The sequence below is a fragment of the Anser brachyrhynchus genome (assembly GCF_964034855.1).
Source record: "Anser brachyrhynchus genome assembly, chromosome: Z".
Classification (NCBI taxonomy): domain Eukaryota; kingdom Metazoa; phylum Chordata; class Aves; order Anseriformes; family Anatidae; genus Anser; species Anser brachyrhynchus.
Window position 1 is genome coordinate 78909292 of NC_137697.1, and position 17375 is coordinate 78926666.

The window sequence follows — 17375 nt, forward strand, 5'->3', positions numbered from 1 at the left end:
AGCAGGGTGCTCAGTCGAGGCTGGCACAACGCAGCTCCTGCTCTCCACCACCATTTTTCTCACTTCCATGCCCCTCAGCAGCAGGACATGGTGGCAAGGTGACGGGCCACCCACGCCCCAGGAGAGCCACCCCCAGACAAGGACAGGCCCACACCTCAGTGTTGCAAAGTCAACATTTTATTGAACCTAAGTTGATGCAGAACAGAGGGGCAACAACGGCTCAAGTGTTCATTGACAGAACGCCCCAGGGTCTTTCATGTACAGTTTTAATACAGTTGGTACAGAAACGATTGAAAAAGTTTTAGAATACTCTCCAATTCAGCAAGGGGGATTCACAGCCCTGCTGTAAGCCTTCATGTTCCCAGATGCTGTCCTCCTTTGGACAATTCCATATCCTTGCCCAGAAGGCGGCTACGGAATTGCTGCCCACATCCCTCTCCCCTCAGGTACACAAACAGAGGAAAGCAAAACTTACGAAAAGAATCATACTTCAAAGCAGCCATAGATCTTCACATGAATCAACATTTACATATCCAGAAAGACTGGTTGTAACATCACTATTTTAAAAAAGCTAACGTATGAGCAAAGTTACAATATCGACACCTTAACCTGAATTCTCTTTAAAACATGTTGAAGCAACTTTGCCTCTATGACTTACCCATGTGTTTCACAAAACACTTGCAGAATATTATTATTATTACTTTTTGGTAATTGACAAGGTCAAACGAAGGCTCGGAAGCAGTCAAGAGTGATCTGCTTCCTGTGATAGTTTGGAGATACTGTTTTGAGACAGTTTTCTTTGGGCATAGATTCCCTCCCCCAAACTATAGCAAGACTGGAACACAGTCATCCTCTGATTTTTTTTCAGTCATCTGGACAGGCTGATGCCTCCCTCTTGACTACATGTTTTTTCAAGCCGCGGTGAGATCCAGCTTCCAAGCAGGAGCACATGCAGCTGCCCCTTCTCTACATCAACTGTTCGCTCTGGGCTTGCTGTAACCCCAGCCACGATGACACCATCTGCAGTGCTTGTTCCTCGGAGCGAGCTGGACACTTGCATGGGACAGGCAATACAGTCACAGGCCCAGCTTCAGTGGGTTCTCTGTATCTGACGAACAGGAACAACAGCTCAAGGGAAACAAGAGATACGTATTGCAAAACAGTGCTGTAAATCTGCATAGGCTGTTGGGTATACTTGCAAGGCTTAAGAAATGCTCAATGCAAATGGGCAAAACCTTCAATTAAGGTCTTTACAGTAGCTTGTCAGGTCTCATGATTATACACAGTGGACCTCTCAAGTACATTAATCCCCAGCAACAGATACACAGGCTGTAAACCAGAAGATGCATGCAAATACAGATCAATCTTTTTCTCATAAAAGGAGAAAAAATAGTTAATGACACTGGGTCTCAGTTACACAGTGGTAGCACTACAAATGGTAACAACGCAGCTGTAGAGCAGCACTGCACGTACCACAGTGGCAGCTAAAGTCAGATCTGTGCATACAGTTTAGATAAAGAGCACTGCCAGGGTGGGTCCCGATACCAGCAGCTTCCCCTTACTTTAATCTGAGCAGCTGCTTTGTTTCTGGGTTGAAACGGAGCCATCCAGTGCAGCTACAGTGCAGTCAGCAGCCCCCGCACTCAGACCTGGGCACTGCTGTGTGCATGCTCAAGATCAAGCTCCATCTTTGGGCCCAGAGGAACGCAGCTCTTGACGGGAAGCAAGAGGTCTCCCCTTCACTTTGCCATTTGAAATGTGCAGTATAAGCCAAGGGACTCAGAGCCAACTTGGTCTCAAAATACGTAACAGAAGTATAGTGTTCATGCAAGAGAAGGGAAGATGCCTCTTGCACGCTATTTCATCTTCACAAACGGAAGGTATCTGAACCCACAAATTTAAGGCAAAAATTCATATCCCCATTTACCTGAATGCATATTTTCTGACAAATCTCAAACATTTTCTGGTTTACAGTGACACACAACATTTTTATTTATTTATTTATTGTTATGCTGGAGATAAAGTTTATTGAAGATACTACCACAATTTTGGCAAATATTCCAAAACCAGATTTGTAAACATAATGCTTCCCTTTTCAATTGGCAGCATTTTGAAAAGACAAAAACAATAAAACAAAGATTTTGCTCTATTTTGACCAGATAACCTGTGTTTTCACATGACAAAGCAAGCAATAGTTTAAATCAAAATAAACCAAAAACTGCATGAAATGAAAGTTTGTGCTGTTTGGTGATCACAGTATTTCATAGTTAAATACATCTGTTTGTTACATTCCTGGCACCCAGGACAAAAATCTTTAAATATACATTTCATGTAGGCAATAGCTTCTTTGCATATCTCTCTTCAAAAAATACTTTATAGCAGTATATAAATAGGTAACCTACATGCTTAATTTTATATTCTTGCCCCAAAACTATATATCTGTTTAATTTTTGTAAAGTATCGATTTTCCCAACATTAATAAAGCTGACAAACTATTGAAATGAAAATGTTTTCATCTTCCATAATAGAAGTAGCAATTTTATAGGAAAAAACCTACAGCAACACTCATCAGTTGTTTTAACCTGAGCGTTTGGCCTACTTAGAGTAGCAGCTTTTTTTTTTTTTAATTTTTATTCCCCATCACGCATGCTCACACCCACACATTCTTGCACGCACACAGTACAGGCACACACTTTCAGACACTGGTAGGCCACGTAGTGCTTCCCAGGTGCTGCAGAGAAGTGGGAAGCAGTGTAGCTAATAATTTAACTACACTAAATACACACAAGCAAACACCTTAAGGCAACCATTGCAATGGGGGTTTGAGTTGCAGTGATGAGTTTCTGTTGTAACAAGTATGGGCTGTATATAGCACTTATATACATGCCTCTTTAACCCTCCAAAACAATGTGTTTTTTTTTTTTAATTTTTTTTTGTGCAAATTTCTAAACCTTCTACCATTTAAGGCAAAGAGTTTGCATTAACAAGAAAGGTCAGAAAAATAGCCTTATATTTATCCAAAAGTACTTCAGTTTGCTACAATATTTTCTTAAAATGTGCACAACTTCATAGTAGATGTTGTGCTGGGATCCCAGCACCTACTAATAAGATGGATTTCAATGGACAAACGTAAGTCTTGAAGAAAAGAAGGGACCAGAAAAAGCAGCTTCAAATATGCATATAAGCAACACCAACAACAACAGAAGTAGTCAACTCAAGTATACTAATACTGAAACTTTTGTAATGCAAAAGTTCTAGCCTCTTAGAATCTTAGAGCAACTCATCTGGAATTTTAAATAAATAAGCTTCTGGTCATTCACATGTTCTGGTCCAAGCAGAAGACTAGTGCCATGACTCTGCTTGCCGTTGGTCAAATTCACCTATAAGTCTTTTAATATGAGACAGCTTGTTATGTAGATATTCACATCTATATTTCTCTTCATGGTAGTTGGGGCTAGACTGCAAAGATAAAAAGAAAATTAGGGCATGAAAATATTTCTGAGTTTAGTATTTCACGTCCTTTGCTTAAAAATGGCCTCAAGCCCAACTCAGCAATTTCTCACTCCCACAGACCTTGTGTTATACATACCTGTTGTATCTTTCGATACTCTTCTAGGACTTCCTCGTGAAGGATCTTCAAGGAAAAAAAAGTGAAGACAATAATGAAGAACTTTTCACTGCTATTAGAAAATGCAACTATGTAAAGCAGTAAAAATAGTGTTATTCAAGATATTTTCTTATCCAAGAGCCATCCCTCCCCTGTACTGCAAAACAACAACCAGACCAACAAACCTAGGAAACAGCCCAGATCTGCAATTAAACCTGTAAATAAGCAACAAGAAGAGAATGTGTTTGAAGATTCCCTTTGTGAAGTCATTCGTGCCGCTGTAAAATACTTGTGTTCACAGACAGCTCAGTTGGGTGGAGTCTTCAATTAAGGGCTACACAACTCCTTGCAGGGTTTTGTGAAGCTACAAAAGTCAAAAGCTAGTCCACACGGAGTCAGGCCACGTATGTGAGTTCTGCAAGGTTTCTCTCATTTGTCTGACCGAGCAGTACCAAGTATTTTAAAATACTCCTCCTACTCACAAATACATTTGCAATCTGTCAAAAAAGCTTATAAAAGGTAGCCAGATACTACCAAGAACCCTCAGCATACACACAGAATTAAAGAATACTGTTACTGAACAGCTGAAATTTGCATGTCCAAATAACGTCATCCCAGGCTCAAAAACTGGAATGCTATGTTTTTAGTACCCTTCTTTGCTAAAATTTTCAACTAGGGTTTGGGCCAACCACCTAGAAGCCGAGTATGTTTGTCGCTGTAGGTCCTTTTACGTACATGTAGTTAAATACATATTCCTTCAAATAACAGAAAACAGCTGGTTAGCAAAGCCCAGGGATTATAGCTGCTGTTCTCCGTATTTCTGTGCTTCTGCCTCATCAATATAGCAGCATGTCACTGGGACACTGCAGGGCAGTTAGCAAAGCCACTGCCGATCCGGTAACTCCAGCTATACGACCAGTCACTTGGTCCCTCCTGAACACTGAACTTTTAAAACCTTGTCAATACAATTTGATGGATTACTATGCTGAAGCATCTGCCTGTGCTGAGAATGTGGACTTTTGGAAGAGATGAGAGAAAAGAGAAACAAACGTGTGCGGTTTTATTCTGCTTTACCTGATATTCCTTAGACCCTGGAGAAAGCTGTTTCCTTTGTGCATCAAGCTTCATGAATCTCCTGGTGATACTCTCCATCCGAGCGTGCAAATTCCTGTATTCATCATACTCGGCATTGAAGTCATCCTTGTAACTCTGGCGTTGCTCATACGAGACTATAGCTATGTATTTTCTAATGGAAAAAAACAAGTGTGTGTATGAGTGTACACCAAAGCCATTTCATAGTATCAGCCAGAAGTCGTGAGGAAAGGATTAACTGCTGCACTCTGCCCTTCTTTACCTCCTCTGCGAGGAAAGAATTAACTGTTCTCCTAGAAGCTAGGAACTGATTGCTTTGTGCCTGCCTAGAGCTGCAAACACAGGCCTGGGCACTTCTGCAGGGTGTACGAGGAGCAACAAGCTGATTATATGACAAAACACCAGAAGTGCTGTTTTGAGAAACCTCAGTCCCAGAAAAGAGCAAGGTCTCAGGGAGACAACAACAAAGGACTGGAGCAAACCTAAGGCTCACACCTGTCCTGCTGTGCCTGGCAATAACAGAGAATGATCAGCAGACTCGGGACTGGTGTAACGATGTGACTGGATGTGTTTGGATAGAACAGAACAGAATTCAGAGACCATCAAGTCCCACTGCCTGACCACTTCAGGACTAACTGAATGGCAAATGTCAATTCAAGTCAAGCTCTGGCTTTTCTTGTTTTCTCCCTGCAGTTGTGAGCTGCTGCTCTCCACTCTCCCTGTGAAGCCTGACTTTGTTCACAGAGGACATGTATTTTCTTCTTCTGCCCTAGTTCAAGGAGCTCCCTGTTCAGCCAGGCTGGTTTTCTGCCCCACTTGTTTGACTTGCCACACTCTGGGATTGCCTGCAACTGGGCTTTTAAAAGGTGGTTCTTCAAAATCAACCAGCTCTGATGGACTCCTAAACCCTCTAGAGCTGATTTCCAGGGATGCTGCCGACTAGTTCCCTGAGTAGTTTAAAGTTTGCTCTCCTACAATCCAGGCTGGCAACTCTGCTGACCTTTTTCTGCTAATATCAAACATTTTATACAACTAATTCCTCATCGCTGTGGCCAAGACAAACACCTACCCTCACCTGCTCCACAGGGCCTTCTCTATTCTCAACAGATCTATAAGGACACCCCCCTTCCTAGCTGGCCAAGTGTTTGAATTCTCAGCCCAGCACAGGAAGCATTAAAACTGCTGCCCCACAGTGCCAGAGCTACCCTCAGACTGCCCACAATGCATCACTGCATTAAATATGCAGAAGCTATTTGTGTTACAATGTAAAGAATAATCATCTTACAGAAAATTATTTTTAATATTTTAATAAAGCATTTAGGCAACCTACTGATTCTGCTATTATGCCATTTCAAAGCAAGTTCTTCAGCACTTCTTATTGCTATGAGGGACAAAAATTTTCAAGATATAGCAAGTAAATTTTAATTTTTGGGCATCTGACATGACAATCTGCTATGGAGCTAAAATTAAACTCAATTGGGAAGTCTTTCTTCATTTGTAAAGACTGCAGTACCCCGATCATTGCAGATATGCAACATTTCATATACAAGTTTAGTGCATTTGTACTTTTTTTTTTGTAGTCATAATTAAAAAGCTAGAATTTAAATTTGAATGGAGGTTTCTTGACCATCTCTAGGCCCCCGTTTTACAATTTTGTGGTGAAATTGTATATTTTGCTGTAGCTTCCAATTAATCAGTGGTCATTTACATGAAAGCTTAAGCAATAGTTAGATAGTTAATTCTGCTAGTTCGCATTTGTTGGTGTGTGTAATACAATTTACTTTGCAATGCTGGACTTTAAATTTGCTAGTTTTCCCTCCCCACCTTCCCAACTTAGATGTACTTTAGATGTCCTAAGTAGTGAAAACACAGGAAAGATATTCAAACTTCACATACTGAGTAATTTAGCATTCAAACTTCCTTCTGGATTGCCTCACTCCTAAACAGAAAGCAGCACATGTTCATATGCCTTTTCATTTTGGTCTTCAGGAAGAGTGAAATTATTATATTTTTTTTTAATCTGCTAAACCATATTAAAAATTGTTCTTAGTACTTCTTCCCCCTCGAAACAGTTAAGGGACAGCCTTAGATTTCGAAACTTACAGGTATGCAAATAGGGCAGCTGGTTGACTTAAATCAAAATGTAATTTTAGAGTAATGGCATGTTCCTTTAGAGGAAATTGTCATTTTAAAGGAATTTGTCATTACTGTAAAATTACATTTTGGTAATTTTTCAGTTTTGTAGCTAAACTAGAGTTTTTACTGAAGTAGTTGAAAAATCATCTGTAAGTGGTATGACTATTATTATTTTACTCACATGAAATAGTCTGGTAGTTCACTTGTCGATGAAGGAGGATCTGTGGAGGCAGTAGAATTTTCTTTAACTCCTGTGGAAAAACAGAATTTTGATGCTCATGATAAACAGCCTTTTAATAGAGCTAAACAGTACCAACCTGATGGACTGGAAAAAAAATCCTTTAGAGTTTTACTCTCACAGTAAATTACTGGCAATAAGCTCTACATGTTAATAATAGAGCTCACACGACCTTCTCCACAGTAGGCAGCACCGGAGTTTACAAAAAGGGCATGGCTACTTTATTCCACAGGGTCTGCATGACCGAACTATTACTCAGAGGTCAACTTTTCTTATTTCAAGACATGATGTGGCATCTGCACAGCAATTCAAATTACACAGCAACAGATGTAGTCGCACAATAGAACAGAGTTTGATATATACCAACATCCAGGCTTCTGAGGATGGCAGTAAAGAGAGTAGAAAGCTGAAGTTCTTTTCATGCCACGTTTTTGTCCCTCCTTCCCTACCCATTTTGGATACCCAAAGTTGGATTAAATTTCAGCACTCTTCTAGACAGGAAAGTCAAGAGCATTGTATACGGGTTACTGGCATTCAGGCTTCAATAACCTGCAACAAAGACTTGTTCATCAATTAACGTGGCAATAGCGGGGTTGAAAGTTATTTGCACTTGTAAATTGCTCTTTTGCTCTTTTAGATGGCATTGTGAAAACACAGTACATTCAACCTCCAGTACTTCTTTTTAAAGAAACATTTCAAGACACATTTGTCTTTTTGACAAATAAGAAAAATAGCTGGAACAGAAAGTAAGGTTCAGTATCTTTGTAATCTACTTTCTTTTCATTTGAGGTTTGTTGGGAAGCTTAAAAAACATACAATCCTTTATGGTAATCACTATCGTACATCACTGCTGTTTAAGCACCGTATTTCTGCCAAAGCTCAGCCATTTTTACGAAGCTGTAAGCTATGTGAACAAAGTCACAGGAAAAGACAACTTAACATGTGTTCTACTGGATTAGTTTTAATATTAAAATTATCACAGGGTATAAGCAGGAAGTGTGGTAAAAAATAGTATAAGAATAAAATTTGAGAAAAATGCAAACAGTAATATTAATAACCTCAGCATATAAAATACTATTTCTGTGAGCAATTTGGCTGTGAGCATTTCACTTCCAAAAGCTCAAGCATTATTTGTTTAAATGGCTAGACCCATCTGAAAGTTTCAACATAACCATCAACTTGAAGGTTAATATGGATCCTTTCTTCCCTAGTCATTCAGAATTATGTTACTGGTATCTGGAGAAAGACGTTCACATGTCTGTAAAGTCAAGCATGAATTATTTTCAAGGCAATTCCATGCCACATGTGGGCAACTGGGCAGTATGTCCAGGGTAAATGTGAAAAGACTGTCTCAAAGCACACTTATCTACATACACAGTCCTTCAGAGGGGCACCCTGCATGCTCTGAAGATTTCTTTGGGCTGTGATAGGCAAGGGCCAAACCCAACTTTTAGTTTGCTGAAGTAGTAGGTTCTGTGGCTAAAATGGAGAAGAGCTTACAGCACTGTTCAAACCAAAATTCTAGTAAACCATTTTCCAGTTTACGTAGGTTTTAGACAACCCAACAAAAGGTAGAGTACTATGAACTATGAACTTTGTCTTGTAATACCTGATTAAATACATTTATTTCTGATCCATGTCTTTCAGTAAATACGTATTTCAGTAAATAGTATGCAATACATACATGTGACAAGCTTCTCTAATCATGTTATTAGAGCACAGGCTTTAAAACCTGCTGGTTAAAAAAGTAAAAGTAAATTTCAGTGAACTGTCAGTTTCATGGAATTCAAGTTAAAAAAAACTATTACTTGTGTTTTTCTAGCACCTAGCCCTTCCTTTTAAAGGGTTACAGTTCAACAGAAATCCATATAATATTTCTTTGTTCTAACCATTTCAGTAATGCAGAGTGAGAATTCTTAAAAATATGCCTAACTTTAGGTAAGGTTCCAGCAGAACAACCTCAGCATCTCTTTTGGGGCTTTTCTTTTTTTAAAGCTAAAAGATAAAGTGTAATGCAATGGCAGACAAAAAATATGATTTCCTAATTCATGATCATAAGTTCGGGGTAACGGGAAGGGACTTAATATAGAGCAAGTGGAGGAAACAGACCATTCACCTTTCCAGCCCGTTTTTACCAGCACCTTTTCACAACAGTTACCCATGTAATATTTAGGAAAAGCAGTGTATGGATACCTTCACCTGACTCCAAACTGGAGGGGTTTTTCAGCTTGGCAGTTTCTTCTTTTCTAAGGTCCTTCTCCTTTTCGCCTGCACTCCTAGTGTCCTGCTTTTTGATTTGGTCCTTCTCCTTATGCTTTTTGGCCTTCTTCTTGGATTTTTTGTACAACGCCGTGCTGTTCTCGCCTGCCGGCAAGGTATGATGCTCCAACGGACCGTCAGCAGGCGCTGGGGTTCCCGAGGGAGTCCGAGAGGTATATTTTTCTTGCTGGTCCTCAAAGATGCTACTGCTGTTTTGGCTGATGCTGTCTACGGGCAGATCTTGGGTCCCGCGCCCCTCAGGGGTGGTGGGGGAACTGGAGCTGGCGGTCTGGGGTGGGTTGGAGGCAGGCGGGTGCGTGGTGGGCAGGGGCAGCGGGGCGGGCGCCGCGGCGGCTGGTGCTGGGGCCGGGGCTGCCGGTGGTGGGGCTGGGGCTGTCTTCTCGCTGGGGGCAGGAGGTTGGGTGCCAAAGGACGGCTGGACTCGGCTGGTGAGGTGAGAGATCCTCGGCTTCTTGTTCATCAGGGGGTCGATGAAATCGGAATCCAAGAGGCGTTTCTGAAAAATAAAATGGATTATCAGAATTCAGTTTTGCTGCTGGCCCAGGCAAAAGCATCTCAGAACAGGCAGATCTTGAACACACATCCCACACCTAAAACAACGACTGCCAAGCAAGAAATTGATGCAGCTAAACACGTAGCTCGTTTACACTTAGCTTTTAATCTTACGGCTTTGCAAGACTTCGTCCAAGCCTACAGCTAAGGCTGTAGAAGGCTGCAGCCAGATGAGGAGGTCAGGTCCCCGTGCACTGAGGCCGAGGGTCTCCTGCAGCTGCCACACCTCCTGGCTGACCACGGCAGCTCCGAGCAGCACTAAAATCTCTTAACCATGAGAGACTTCAAGTCCTCTCCCATGTATCGTTATGCACACACAAGCTCACGTAACCAAATTCCTCCAAGTTTTGATTGCACTTACTAACGTGCTGTTTCAGTCACAAAAAGAGTTGTGCTTTTCCGTAAAGCGATGTGTTTTGTATAAGAGTTTTTTTTAAGCACTTTCTAAAGAGTTTGTATTGTCCTGTTTTACTTTTTAGAGAAACAGGACGTAAGTATGTTAAGTATGAAAAGGCTGGGAGAAGGCTGACGTACCTCCCACTGATCCAGACCTGCCCTTTACCCTGCACCATAACAAGTATTTAAACGATGCCAGGAAGAAGAAAAACATTCCCTCAAACAGTAGATCGCTATTGTAATTTGTCCTTATTCTAGACTTTTCTGAGCATTATATTTAAAGAGCAGCACAAGGATGTTCGTGCGGGTTTGATGTATTCTAAGTACCATATCACAAAGAACCCTGAATGCATGCAATTGTGTAACAACTATTTATATAAATATATATAAACAATGTATGTATGATTTTCAGAAGACCTTCCCACACACCAAGATAATCAAGTTGTGTGTCAGTACAAAATTATTAAGTATTTAAATCAGAAAGTATGCGACTGTAACAATAATGGGTAGCCAAGAAGTTCGGCCTCTACAGGCAAGCTTAGCTCCTGCAAGGTCAACATGCTATTGACAGCGACATGCTAGGCTGATGCCTCAACTATTCAAGCACTACATGGATAGCTTCTGTGAGATCTAGGCTTATTTACAAGATAACGTGTATTCAGAAACTGTTTTTTTCCCTGAAGATTTTAATAAACGTAGCAGCTCTTGAGCTATGTGAGCATAAGGTTTAAAGTCTCTGACAGTGCAACCGTCTTGAAAAAAATGTAATTGCCCAAGTAGAAATAAGTGCTTCAGTTTTTCATATGATAAAGACAACACTAGTGCTTTGCATTACAGCTTTTACTCCAACATAAAAGCCAGTTAAATCATAATACATCGTAAATAATGTTAAAAAGCCACAAAATACCTGGGAAGGAGAAGCTGATGCAGCATCTTTATTAGAAGTTACAGGAGATTCCAAATGACTGGTGCTGGTGGTATTCTGAGATGAATTTACTCTTCTGTAAGGATTACCCATATTTCAGGTTACAAGGCAAACACATCCATGTCATAATTCTTTCATTACTGGGAAAGCACACGCTCCTCATTTCCCAGATTAAAGTTTCTAAAACTTATCTTCCTTCCCCTAGAGACTGAACTTACCTAGAAAGTATTAATTCCAATGACTGTTTATCAACTTCATTGTATCCAGGCCAGTCTTTTTGAATGTCTTTAAATACATAATCCTTCAGAGTGTAAGAGTTATCCTTGGGATTCAAGTTGGCTACCTACAGGCAGACGTTAATAAAAGAAAAAAAAAGTTCATTATACTTAAACACAAACCACAGTAGTACAGCAGAGCTAAATCATCACTGAAAACAAAATCAGGCACGAGTCTTCTAGGTTTTAGAGGTGAAGATCAAAGTCGTTCTCATGTAATGAGCACCGATCCTCAAAAACACGGTCAATTTTGGATATACGAAACATGCTCGTGAAAATCTCTCTGCGCCACATCACCCTGTTTGAATTTAACACAGCACTAAGAACCACAGCAAGCTATGTCAAAACTGCCCAGTCTTCACCGGTACAGCATGTGAACAGGCCTGGTTTTTAATATTGTTTTCTGTTAAGGAGCAGAGAACGCACGCCCCCAGGTGCAGATTGAGAGCTGTTCCACTTCAGGAGGACGCAGGCTGTTCCCGTGCCTGACACCACTGCGCTGCAGTTGCGGAGCACGGCTGTTCCTGGGCAAGCATCTCCATCAGCACCTCAACGACCGCAGCACGAGCAAGAGCAGCTCATTTGTCATCACTTGCCTGGTGAACAGAATGGCGTTTCTTTTCCCCGCTGCAGGGAACTACAGCTTCCTGTTGAAGAGGCTTACAGGATAGCCGCACTTTTTCTTTTACTACAAAGATGGATTATTCTGCCACACAAAAGGCTTACAGATGAAAAAAAGGTAACTGTGGTCATACCTAACAAGTTCTATTTTAAAGCCAAGATTTAGTGCTAAAGGAGAGATGTACAGATGTACTCTTCCTCTTGCAGGCACAGGGTTCATTGCAGCAAGTCACTGTCATGAGAAAGTCACGTGCCTCTGCAAATAAGGTGTTAAAATATCTTTCCTAAGAAAAACGCAAAGTATACTCAAAAAGTTCAAGTTAACTAGCAAAACCTCAGGACCACTGCCACCCAAATGGCTGTTTCAGACTTCCTCCTCTGACACCTGCTCCAGATTTCTGAGAAAACATCAAAGAAAAACAGCATTGGTCCATTTGCCTGATACAAAATGTTCAATTGCTCTGTGAAAAACAACCACCAGTTTCTGCAGCTTTCATTATTTTCTCCAGCCAGGTGTTCACTAAAATATGTGAATGCTGACGCTCAAAGAAAAAGGATTTAAATGCGTTAGTGGATTAAGCATGCTTTATTTCCTGATGTACTTTCTGACATATTCTCAGACCTGAGTTTATTTTTTTTATTCTTTAATACACTATAAATGAATGCTACTAATTTGTGCCTGTGTGCGAGTGTCCCCTGCTTAACAGTAATTAAAAGTATCCAAGACACCCAGAAACTAAACCATTTGTTAAAAATTGAATTAAAGCTATATTCTCAGAAAATGAAATCCGTGAATGTTAGATCTTAGCAAGTTTAGGCTCCAGGTATTAGATTCCTCTAAATGATTACTAAGATAAGAAAAAATTGAGTAAGGTTTTTCATGGTGTAGTGCTGCTAACATGATCATTTTTGAATGCAAACTAGTACCTTCAGGCAATTCACACTACCTATGGGAAGGAGACTCAAGGTCTCTTGTAAACGTTGCCAAAAATAATGGAATAGTAGAACTTTTTTTTTTTTAGTCTAGAGAGCTGAGCTTCTGGACTTTTAAAATCAACTTAAAATATAAAATTAACTATTTAAATTCATATGTAAGACTGCAGCTTTTGTTAAATTCCACATCTTCAAGGTGAAAAACTACCACTGCTTTGGGCAAGCAAAGCAACAATACTTTACGTATTTGAGCAACCAGTGTTTAAAATTCAGTGTAGGAACAACCAAATTTGCATAAATATTAAATTTTCCTCACCGTAGTAGTTTTCAAAACTATCCTAGATAGACAGAAAATGCTCCTAACTTATGCTTGCATATACTTGCATAACTCAGTCACAGTCTATGGGCACCAGTAGTATTAAAAAAAATAAAGTCAGCATCCACTGCGTGTTATTATATCCTAATGAACCTTCTCTCAACTGTTTGAGTAGAAAATGTGTCACTCTTGACCACAGAATTTACAAGTTTCACCTTGTAAAACACTGGCTTACTGGTGATTTTGATGAACATGATGAAGAAACACAAGCAGAACTTAACTCAGAGGAGCACTGGAAAAGCCACTGCATAAGAAAAAAAGCCTGCAAGAATGATAAAAGCAGAATTCATACGATAGCAAAGAAAACCTTTGCTCCAATGAGGACCACTGCCTTTCCCATTTACTGATGGCTGAGACCCCCTCAACGGACAGCAGTTCTAACAGGTCACAAGAAGAGCCAACATACCATGTACAGGCCACCAACTACATGCACATGAAACACTAACCTACTTGATTACTGACTTCTCCCCATAAACTCATCACAACAAATATTAAGTACTCTGATGACCTATTTCAAGCAACCGAGAGAAAGTAAAGTCAGTTGCTCTCAATTAGCTGGTTCAGCAGTCCAAGCAACAGAGAAGCATGGGGAAAAACGGCAGTAGGAGCAACAAAGCTAAAAAAAAAAAAAGTGAATTGCTGCCTGCCGTCCTAGAAAAACAAAACTACCCCCAGATCTTTCAGTCTTTCCTTCCATCACCTTGGCTTGCATTTTGAGCACCCTCCATAGCGCCTTTTGAAACACTTACGTGATGAGAAGATTATTTAAGGTGTTTATTATTTTTCTCATTTAAATATGGGAGTAACATATCCCTAAATCATGATTAAAAGAAGAGCAGGAGGAAAAAAATGCTGGCAACCATAATCTGACCTGCTGCAGGATAGCTGCAAGGGAATTCTTGTCCTTCTGGTTGACACCATCTCTCTGCAAGCGAGCAAGTAACTCTGGTTTCTTGTAAGCCTTCAGTGCCAGTAAGTGAATCACCCTGTCCCTGTACGGTCGCTGAGAAACAGTATTGTTTGCATGAGTCTTCCGTATTGTATTTGCTGGGTTTATGGGTGTCGACCTCTTCCTCTCAGGCGCAGCATCTGGAACACTTTGTGGTGCTTTTCTGATCTGTACTCTTTTTCCTAAATTAAGGATAAAACGAAAAAAAGTGTTACCAGGGATGTTCAAAGTAGCCAAGGAAATTGATTTTAAAGAGATTTCTAAAAATGTGTTTACTTAGCATTTTAAGATCTACTGGTATATTCAGAGAGTAAAGATGCACCAGGTTCAGAATTAAAATATTATTCAATACAATAAAAGTCAGGTAAATGAGTCATAGGAAAATTTATAGATTTATTTATATAGGTGCTGCTTTTATTATTTTTTCAGTTTTTTAGCTTAAGCTCTGAAGAGTGCCTAGGAAGACAATTCTAGAGAAACAATTGCACCACTGATTAAAGAAACGACCAGCACTTGGTGTTCATCACCCGAGTTACTCATTCTAAACAAATCTCCCCCCCCCCTTATTATGTAAGCCCATATACATGTCATCAAGTTTGGCAGAAAACAATATATCAAGAACCTAACAGTTCTTGGGACCATGCCAGAGAAGTTTAAAGAGAAAGCCTGCTCAGCATTTTGGATCAAACTACAAAGAGGCGCGTTTCTCAACTGGACGAACAACGCGAGTGCTTGCAAACAGGGCATCCAGAAGGTAAAAGTAACAGCGCCCAACCTGGATCTGAGCTTTCCAGAAAAAGCCCTCAACTCCTCTGCTCAGTTTTTAAATAACACCTGCTATAGAACAGAAAGAAAATATAAAACGTAAAATTATTGTAGCAAAAAATGTTGTGATCCACCAGAGGATGTGAGGCATTTTTCTGAAGCTAACAAGTCATGTTTTAGGCTAATGAGTATGTGTCAGAACATCTGAAGCTCCACCTCTCCTCCATCAGACATGCTTGGAATTCAAGAAATTTCTGGAGTCACAGGGGAGAGACCAGTACATAGCTGTGCTTATTGCTGCTGTCCCCAGGAACTGTAAAAACGTATTTCCAGTGCAGGCCAAACCTGTATGATCTTTCTGCCCTTGGACTTTGCCCTTCTGGTTGTCAGGAACAAACCTAACCACACAAACACACGTGGTTACATTTTCAGAGCAGCGCGAACTTGCCAGTTGTCTCCTGAACGCGTTACAAACGTTGTGACAAGGTAAAACCAATTTAGATGCGCGCCTCCTGGCACAGCAGATAGTGGAAGCTGCATTCAGACAAGCACCTGCTTAAGTCGCATCTCTGAATCACTTAAAAACAATCAGCCAGAAACATAACCACCCATTACCCTGAGTGGCAACCCCAGCTCCCCAGCTGTACCGTATGCAGCATGCTGAAAGCCACCCTCACTGCTCTAGCAGCACCCAGCCTGCCCTACCTGGGCTTCGCCTGTGCCAGCCTGAAACAGGAGCACCCCCAAACCCTGTCGTTCTGCTGCTGCCCATCCTCAGGCCCCGTTTACTTAACTTAAAAGCGTTCGCTCGGGGTCTGTTTAAGCAGCCAGAGCCACGGGGATGACGTGCAGGCAGAACGGTGCTTCTCCAAGCAGAAGGTGTTGCAGCTCTCACCCTGCAGCACGGACAACCCACCCGGCGCCCCTGTCCCAGTGGGAACCCGTGCCCTGCCCGATGCCCGCAGCGTGGAGGCTGCCAGTGCTTCGTTTTGCACTTCTAGGAATGCTCTGCAGGCACAGGAGTCAGTCGTCTTCACACTCTCTGGGGAAACCATGCTCAGTGCAGTGCAGTAACACACAGTGCCACCCGAGAGCTTTTTGTTCTGTGCACAACTACGAAATCCACAGGCAGATGCCAGCATTATTTGACTTAAGAGGTTTGTTGTTTTTTTTTTTTAATGGAAAAACACAGTCTTATGGTAACAGTTGCTCAATCATGGTGAAGACAAAATAAATTAAATCTAATTAGCATCAGCATGTGTGAAAAGAAATTTTTTCCAAAGTAAGCTTATGAATTTGTACAAGAGGCTTCCGCAGTGTTGCTTTTTTTATGTTACAAATTCAGGTGATGGTTTAGTGCAGTATTTAGGTATTCAAGACTGCTGTTACAAAACAAAAACATTAGTTACTAAAACAGAGAATGTAAGTGCATGGGAAGTTAAAAACCCTCAGATCAACAGTCAAAATTTCAACCAGCCCAGCAATATGGGAACAAGGAAGGAAAGGCTGGCAGGCTTTTGGGAGGTTAAAAAAAAATTAACTTCTGAATGCAACAACAGGAGATTTTAAATCTGTGATGTGAGAGCGAGCCACCTAGAACTAAGACTTGCCAACAGTACACCAAAAGAAATAGTTACTGAATTGGAAAACTTACAGACATCTAGTAGAAAACAAAATACAACCATACCTAAATATGGTCCACCAGGCTTAATAACCTTTGCACTTCGATTGCGTGATTCCTCTTCTGCTTGGGTCATGCGCTCTCTGGTCATCTGATAGGAATCATTTGTTGCACATACTGTAATTTTATTCTGTACAAATCCCAGGCAACTCAGTTGCAAGGCTCCAGAACTACAAAAACATTGAAAAAAAATGAGCCCAAGCACTATTTCAAGTCCAGACGTATGGTTGTATTAGAAACTTAAAAACCTGTGTTAACAGGCAGAGAAAAAAGGTTTTCACTTCTGACAGCTAGCCGATACATCTTTCAAATAATCTCTGCACACCCAGCACCCAAATGTTATCCATGTTACCTGTCAATATAATCACAACGTTCTCATATAACCACATTTGAGGGGCAAACTCACGACAGTATGAGTGGCTGTACTAAAAACTACAGCAAACTACTCAAATTAGTATGTGAGCTAGAGTAGTTACATGGGCATCCTAAAAGCTACGTGCACATTATGCCTCAGAGGCCTTCTGAGTAATGCTCAGCACCTAGTTAAGC

General features: G+C 40.8%; 1 protein-coding gene across 3 annotated transcripts in view; it reads right to left on the reverse strand.

Annotated features, from left to right (window-relative positions):
- Positions 1-159: 159 nt before the first annotated feature.
- ELL2 (elongation factor for RNA polymerase II 2) overlaps positions 160-17375 on the reverse strand; it is a 43635-nt gene continuing 26419 nt past the window's right edge. The window contains exons 4-12 of one of the 3 annotated variants that reach the window (XM_080572959.1): positions 16833-16996; positions 14303-14562; positions 11445-11569; positions 11209-11302; positions 9273-9849; positions 7017-7086; positions 4682-4853; positions 3590-3634; positions 160-3459 (exon numbers count right to left, since the gene is read on the reverse strand). In XM_080572959.1, coding sequence (XP_080429085.1) covers positions 3343-3459; positions 3590-3634; positions 4682-4853; positions 7017-7086; positions 9273-9849; positions 11209-11302; positions 11445-11569; positions 14303-14562; positions 16833-16996 — 1624 coding nt within the window. In that variant the 3' untranslated portion in view covers positions 160-3342. Of the gene's footprint in view, positions 3460-3589; positions 3635-4681; positions 4854-7016; positions 7087-9266; positions 9850-11208; positions 11303-11444; positions 11570-14302; positions 14563-16832; positions 16997-17375 lie in introns of all 3 variants that reach the window. The other 2 variants (XM_080572958.1, XM_080572960.1) reach the window with 2 other exon arrangements.